Below are 7,952 nucleotides of genomic sequence, written 5' to 3'. Positions count from 1 at the left end.
ACGGGCACTATGACCTGTGATCCCCACTCCAGCTGCTGACACTGAGACCCTCACTCCACTCACCCTGGCCACCCTCAGAAGCTGATTTTCAAGTATGCTGGCCCAACAACCCATGGTCCTGCTCCGGTGACTGATGCTAGGACCCTCTCTTGCCCCAATTACTGGCACCACAGACACAAGAGCCATTATCACCTGAGGTCTGACTCCAGTTTCTGGGCCCACTCACTCTTGTCTCTCCACCTAGATCTTACAGCACTCACAAATGGGATATGAAGACTCGAGCTGCAAGAAAAAACGTGAGTCCTGGTTAAGGTGGATTGGAAAGGCACCATTAATACTACTGCAGAAGGTCAATATCTTGAAGGGTTAAACAATCACAAAGTCAATCTATCTCATGGGCCATGGTGTACCTCCACAGGCTTGACCTGCGTATTCAGTCAGCAGCTAAAGCCTCATTACATCTTCCTGCCTGTACCTGTGATTCCATGTTCTACCCAAATACTAAAGACAGTGTCTTGGGGATCACTCAGCTGGCTGGTTTGATCCCAGATGTGCAGGCTGGAAGGCTGCATAGAATTACCCACTCCCAATATAGCATTATTTGATCTGCAGAGCTAAAGGAAGGTATTGATAAAGATTTTGAGAGACTGTGGGTGGCAGTTGAGTGTAGCAAACATGAGAGACAATTGATTTTGGATAAAACAGTGATCAAAGTGATCCCAGTCACACATGAAGAGGACGAGGTGTTCTTCGAATGGGAGATCCCTCTCCAAAAGTTATCTTCCCAAGTCTACAGAATTGGAGGAAGGAGGAATTTGTGAAATGGACCAAGCTACATTGTCAAGGTTGTGGTATTTCAAGCTTTGGAAATGACACTCTCAGTAATGCTGGGCAGTAAAGTCATAGGGGCATTCCCCATAGGAAGCTTGTAACTGTGTTGTAATTATGAGCGAATGTAAATGCTACCAGGGAATTCCTGGCTAGAGGAAGAGGGGAGACCCTAAAAGAGATCAGCAGGCATTGTTTGGTGGAGAGCAAAACTTGCTCCCGTATTATTGTCCTCCTGTACAGAACGCCCATATTAAGAGACACAATGTATTATGTGAGTTACTGGCAAATGAAGTTGCCTACGCAAAGGTGTCTAGTACCATCTCAGAGGTCCTAAGATATCTGACATCCATACAGGGCTGGTAGATCCGGCATAGTGCCTATGGGAGACTTATGCCTTTCTGGAGCAGCAGAGAGACACCAGCTGAGATACCCAGAGTATTTCAAGTGGCATGACATACATGTCTGTATGTGGCCAACTGAATCCCATGGAAAGAAATGAATCCCTCCCTGTCTATTGGCTTTAGGATAAGATGAATCATGCCTTCACTTCTCTTGACAGCTCTGACTGGGGGTGGGATTCAGCTGCCTAAAAGAAAAAGAAAAAAAGAAAAATCAAGTGACTTTGCAGGTAAATCACTCTAATAGTGTTTTTATTGAAGTATCACTCTCTGGAGCTGCTTCTCTTTTCCAGTTGGATGAATGGGAGTGGCTGTTCCACCGACATGTGTTCATCTTTTAGCACTGCTACTGCCCAAGATAGGATAGATGAGACCATATCCAGTATGTAGGGTATTTCTGAAGGGATCCAGGCTATTGGCAGTGAAAAGCAGATTTCTGCACAACACAGTCTTGAGCCAAAAGCTCCTCTCATTGCATTGTCCATTGCCTACTACCCCACACAAGCTGCAAGGCAGAACATTTTCTGTGCTAGTAACTCTCTGGAGAAAAGTCTTCTCTTTAGGGCACGCTTCACCTCCACATTCCTCAGGGTGTAGATCAAAGGATTGAGGACTGGCGTGACAACATTATACATAAGTGTGGCTATCATTGTCCAGCTGGGTGAATTCCCTGAGGAAGGTGGCGCATAGTTAAAAATAACAGGGACATAGAATAAGGCCACTACTGTGAGATGGGAGATGCAAGTGGAGAAGGCTTTCTTCCTTCCCTCCTTGGACTGGACTTTCAGCCGGAGGAAGGAAAAAATGTATAGGTAAGAAAAGAGTATGAAGACAAAGGGGCCTATTGCAATACTCCCTGTGATGATGTTGAGAAGGTTCAGGTTGAGCTGGCTGCTATTGCAGGCCAGTTTCACCAGGGGCTTAATTTCGCAGAAGTAGTGTTGGATGTGGTTGGGGCCACAGAAATGGAGCCGGGAGGTCATGACTGTGTGCATCAGAGCATGAAGGAAGCCAGTAGTCCAAGTACCTACAGCCAGCTGCAGGCAGGCCTGTGGGCTCATGATCAGGGTGTAGCGCAGGGGGTTGCAGATGGCCACGAAGCGGTCATAGGCCATGACAGCCAGAAGCAAATCTTCGCTGGTTCCCAGGAAGTAGAAGAAGTGGAGCTGGCTTAGGCAGCCAGTGTAAGAAATGCCCTGGTGCCCCGAGAGGAGCCCAGCCAGCATCTTGGGCATGGTAACTGTGGAGAAGAAAATATCTAGGCAGGAGAGGTTGTAGAGGAAAAAGTACATGGGGGTGTGTAGCCGGGGTTCACATGCCACTACAATCATGATTGCCATATTCCCCAGCAGGGTAGACAGGTACAGCAGTAAGAACAGCATGAACAGGAATTTCTGTAGCCCTTGAACATTGCTCAGGCCAAGGAGGATGAACTTCCTCACCTCTGTCTGGTTATCCATCCCTGCAGGGAAAGAGAAAATAACTTAGCAGTAACTTGCTATCTTTCTGTCCTGAGCTACTGCATCCATTTCCCAGCCTCCTCTTCCATAAGATGCATCATCAGCTGATGCTACCTCATAAATGGAAAAGATCAGATACTGAGTCTGGAAGGGGAAACAAAAGAATTCCTTGATTTCCCACCCCAGTTGTTTCAACAAATACTGGAACTGTTGTAACCTATGTGGTCAATACTGATGCTGGAACTGCCACCTGTGTACCAGCTCACTGAAAGGAATGGCATGTTTGAGAATAGCAAGCAAAGAAAATTATGAGGAAGAAAGAAAAGCGGGCAGGCAGGCAGGAAGAAGGGAAGGGAAGAAGGGAGGGAGGAACAGAGGAAGGAAGGAAGGGAGGAAGGAAGGTTGGTTACCTAATGTTTACATGAAGATTACTCTGAAATACTGCAGGTTTTCCTTTTCTATATCAAAGAAGGGTCCTCTAATATGGTTTCTTCATTCCAATTCCTAGCTGAATAAACTGTATCTCTCCCAAAACTGAAAGAACTATGGTAGTATAGTAGGTCACATATAATACACTGCTTTCAAAGAGGATGAGTTCTGGCTGTTCAGTGGAGTCAGAAAACCTTTATAGAGTACTCTCTGCCACTGAAACAATCACATTTATTTCCAGCAAAGGAAAATTTCTGTCTCTCTGATAACTCCTCTTGGGATCAAGCCTCTGAATCTTACGGGACTTCAGTTCAGAAAACATCAAGGCATAGTGTTTTAGGGACACAGAAATCTAATGATGTTGTGGGGAGTTGAACTGATCACTGATAAAATAACAGTTAGTTTTCCTCTTCTTCTAGCCACATCCTGTTAATATTAGTAATGATTATTTGTACAGCAAGCTCTCATAAGCAGGAGGAAGGTGTCGAATCAAAAAAAATGAAATTGAAATGTGCAAGGCTATAACACCTAATTCTCAGGAAGACTAACAGTTTTAATGGGGAATTTCCAACAAGTTGGTTACATCTTTTTGAAATTCCCAAGTAAAATAAGTTGAGTAGGTATCATGGCTTCATTGGACCTGACACAACTACACAGTTCACCTCTGTCTCTGACTTAACAACTTTTGCCCCCTTTATAGTCCTTATTTTATGTATTTATTTATGTATTTTTAGCTTCTAAAGATGGAGATAACAAACTATGATTTTTTTTTTTTAAGACCTCAAATACCTAAAATAGCACCCGATAATGCAATGGTAGACACATGCATTCAGGGAGTGTTTTCAGAATATGTATGCTTCAGAGATGAAGCTGATATAAGATCTCATACCCATGACTCAGTCCATTACCTGAACACTTGTACTGGAACCATTGTTCTCAGTGCTGTTCTGTGCACAGGATAGCTAAGATGATTAAGGCTACAAAAAGGTTTTAGGATTACTCTGGTGATATCTAAGCATTTCTCTGTAGTTTCTCATTCAAAACTTCAGCAGACAACCTCTGATAACATACATGAGACTATTTATGTGTGAATATTTTAGTTATAAGACAGGCACTTGTTGCTAGTCTGTGGTACGAATGGATATGATACGCGTGAAGGCAAACGGGAATTTATTAGAATCATTCAGAAACTCAAATCAGCTCTAGAAGTAGGAATGCAGTGTTGTTTCAGAGGTCCTAGCACCTGAGTGTAATTCAGCTTGACAACCACCAATGCCCTCAGGATGCCAAAGGTGTTTACAGCCCCTGACTCCTACTGCACATAAGTGCCTGTAAGCGAGCATCTTCATGTGGTGAAGTTTTTCCATTCTCACAATGGCACAGTGCAACAAGACCTCAGTGCCTGGAATACCATCCTGCCAGTGACCTGTGAATGCTTCCATGGACAACAGTGCTGTTACATTGATATGGGCATCCATATCCACTGAGACTGCATTAAGGCTTCCTGGATATCACAATGTGACCGCAACGCAGGCAAGAGAGGGTCGGATACTAGTGGAAAGAGACACTCAAGGTTCATAAGGAGTTAAACAGGATAGGTTCAGTAAAGGACTTACTTACACTACAAGCTGCATGGGGAGCCCCAGGAACTGCGAGGAGGGGTTGCCAATGGGAGGCTGCTGGAGTCATGAGTCGGATGCAGGAGTCAGATGTCCAGGCGGGACTCGACTCGTTCCTAAGGGCTCCTTAAATCTACTAGAACTATTTCATTATCTTAGCCGTGCTAACCTTGAGTAGCTCCTGCCCGGGAAGCAGCTAGACGTTGTTGACAAAATGGAATATGCATGCCTGGCCATGATGGGAATTTGGTCAGTGTGTGGTTCCACACGTTGGGCCTGCTACCACGCACTCTGCCAGTCACTGACTCCTCGCCAGATCTTCCGCAGGCGTTCTCACTACACACAAGAATCCTCCCCATGACTTGTATGCCCTTTCTTGTCTTAGAGAAGAGAGAGAGAGAGAGAGAGAGAGAAGAGAAAAGAGAGAGACAGAGTGAGTAATTAAAGGAGTAGTGTCAGGCAGAAAAGTCACCAGTAGGATTTACAGATGAACCGTGTCAATGAAGAAGCCGTTGTTGTGTTGTGTATCAAGGGGCTGGGAAGGAAGCCGAAGTAAGAGGGAGAATTATGAAAGAGACCAAACATTGGTAAGGAAAGCTGAAGCAGTCTGGTTTCTAAGAACAGACAGGGCTGGCCCAGACCTAGGAAGCAGGGAGGTGGTGTGAGAGGAATGAGGGAGGAAGGTTAGCAGAAGGGACCCACACAAAGCAGGACACATGCTGACATGCTTGTTCCAGCCCAAGAAAAAGCCCTACACCTCCTTCTCCATGCAGAGCAGTGGCTAGCCATCCTTCTAGGCTTGTGTATATAAAGACTCAGGTCCAGCTACAGGGACGTCAGTGATGACCTCTATGCCATCAGGTACTGCCTGCCAGTAGACGCCTCTTGGGACTCTAGGGTCTTGCAGCAAAAGGATCCACTACTGCTGTCCTCAAGGTGCAAATCTGCACTGTGCTTAGCATCCCAACTATCGTCTCCTTCCAGAGCATGGCTGCATTTACCGCTGGCCTCAGCCAAGACAGCCTTTCCAGGAACTTAGAGCACTTTGCTGAAGCACTCATAGAGAACATCAATGATGGTCTTGGAAACCTCCGAGGATGGAGACTTCACAACCTCTCTGAGAAACTTGTTCCAGTACCTGACTGTTCTCACGTTGAAAAAGTTTCTCCTTATATCCAGTTGGAAGCTCTCTGGTTTCAACCTATGACCATTGTCTACCATCCTCCCACCTCACATCACTGTGGAAAGCCTGGCTCTGTTCTTCTCAAGACTTTCCTGAAAGCACTGGATGACCATTATTAGGTCCCCCCACTCAAGCTGCCTGTTCTCCAGGATGAACAAGCCTAGTTGCCTCAGCCTCTGCCCATGGGACAAGTATTGCAGCTCCCTGGCCATCTCAGTGCCCCTCTGCTGAATTTGCTCCAGCTGATCAATGCCTTCCTTGTATTGGGGGGTCAAAACTGGGCACAGTATCCTTCATGTGCTCTAACAGGTGTTGAACAAAGGGAAATAATCACCTTCCTTGATCGACTGGCTATGCCCCTCTTCACACAGCGCAGCATGCTGTTGGCCTTCTGCACTTCCTGGCACACTGCTGGCTCTCGTTAAGCTTGCTCTCCACTAGGATCTCCAGGTCCTTCCTCAAAGAGCTGCTGCTCAGTCAGTAAGTCCCCAGCCTGTGCCGTTGCAAGGGGTGCTGCCTTTCCAGGCACAGGACTCTGTGTTTGTCTTTGTTGCATTTCATAAGGTTCCTGTTGGCCCATTCCTCTAGCCTCTCTTGGTCCTTCAGAATGGCAGCTCTGCCCTTAAGCATATTGACTGGCTGCCCTTGAGAAGTGTGCATTCCATGACCTCCTCCAGATCACTGATAAAGATGTAAAGGAGGACAGGTCCCCGGATAATTCCCCGCAGTATTCCACTCATTACTGGCTTCCAAGTAGAGTACAACCCACTAACCATGACCCTCTGAGTGCCATCATCCAACCATTTTTTTTTAACCAGTTAAGTTGCCCACCTATCCAGACTGTAATGTCCTAACTTGAATACAAGAAGAGACCATGTTGTGGGAGACAGTGTTGAAAGCCTTGCTAAAGTCAAGGTGGATGACATCTATTGCTCTTCCTGCATCCATAAATCTAAGCATGTTATTATAGAAGGCTATCAGGTTGGTCAGGCATGATTTATGCTTGGTAAATCCATGCGGATTGTTCCAAACTAACTTGCTTTTCTTAATGTGCCTAGAAATGTGTTCCAAGAGGCCTCGTTCCATGATTTTCCCAGGGACTGAAGTCTGAATATTTTTGTCACAAACTTGTATGAGAGCAGGGCAGGGCATCCCCATTTGTTGGAGGCAAAAAGGAGGATGAGGTGTGTGTGGGTGTGAGGGAAATGGGGGGACAAATCTTGTCCTTGTGTATGAGGGTTTCGGGCATGTCCAGGGGAGCATGCCTGTGTGGAGGGAAAAGGGGACCAGGCATGTCCATGGCGGTGGGGTGAATGGGGGTGGGGCACGTCTGTGTGCTGGGGGAACGGTTCACGTCTGTGTGTGAGGGGAACTGGGACAGCACATGGGTATGTGAGGGGAATGGGGGACAGGGCGTTTCTGAGAGGTACGATTGAGGAGACAAGGTGTGAGTGGGGAATGGGGTGGGGTGGGGCTTTCTTGTTGGGAGGATGAGGAGCATGTCAGTGTGTGAGTGGTGCATGTCCTTGTGCAAGGCGAGAGAGAGGGAACATGACTGAGGGGAACGTGGTACGCATCTGCATGGGGAAGTACAGGGACAGGTTGGGGAGAGGGGGTTATGGGTGAACTGTGGTGTATCTGGGGATTGTGGCACACTTGTAAGTGAGAGGGGCATGAGGGTTTTGGCTTGTTGATGAGGGGCATGGGGAGAAGTATTTGGGGAGCATGTGTATATGGAGGACCAGTTGGGAGCCATGTCAGGACAGTAGCGGTGTGTGAGAGAGACCTGCTGTGGAGAATACAGTATGTTGTGAATGAAAGAGAAGAGGAAGCATGTAAATGGTGGTCCAAGAGAAGATGGGAGGACCTGATGTGGGAGGCTGCAGGGACAGGGAGGTGAGGGAACCATTGTGGGGCATATGGGGCTACAGCAGAAAAAGGGGTGGGGGGGGCGGGTGTGCACACACAGTGTGGGGATGTTTCAGAGTTGTGGCAGAGGAATGTTTGTGTATGTGTGGGGTGGGAGTCTGCA

At 46.9% G+C, this 7,952-nt stretch overlaps 1 protein-coding gene across 1 annotated transcript; it reads right to left on the bottom strand.

The window, feature by feature from the left end:
• Window positions 1-1,765: 1,765 nt before the first annotated feature.
• On the bottom strand, window positions 1,766-2,689 carry LOC136996649 (olfactory receptor 12D1-like; the record flags this gene model as incomplete). The annotated part of the gene is made up of 1 exon (XM_067317537.1): window positions 1,766-2,689. A coding segment is annotated over exon 1 (924 nt), but the record flags the coding sequence as incomplete, so codon positions are not given.
• Window positions 2,690-7,952: the final 5,263 nt, after the last annotated feature.

Source organism: Apteryx mantelli, unplaced genomic scaffold, assembly GCF_036417845.1.
Source record: "Apteryx mantelli isolate bAptMan1 unplaced genomic scaffold, bAptMan1.hap1 HAP1_SCAFFOLD_63, whole genome shotgun sequence".
In the NCBI taxonomy this organism is placed as follows: domain Eukaryota; kingdom Metazoa; phylum Chordata; class Aves; order Apterygiformes; family Apterygidae; genus Apteryx; species Apteryx mantelli.
Note: the sequence above shows the minus strand (reverse complement) of the source record. Positions and strands in the feature narration are given on the sequence as shown.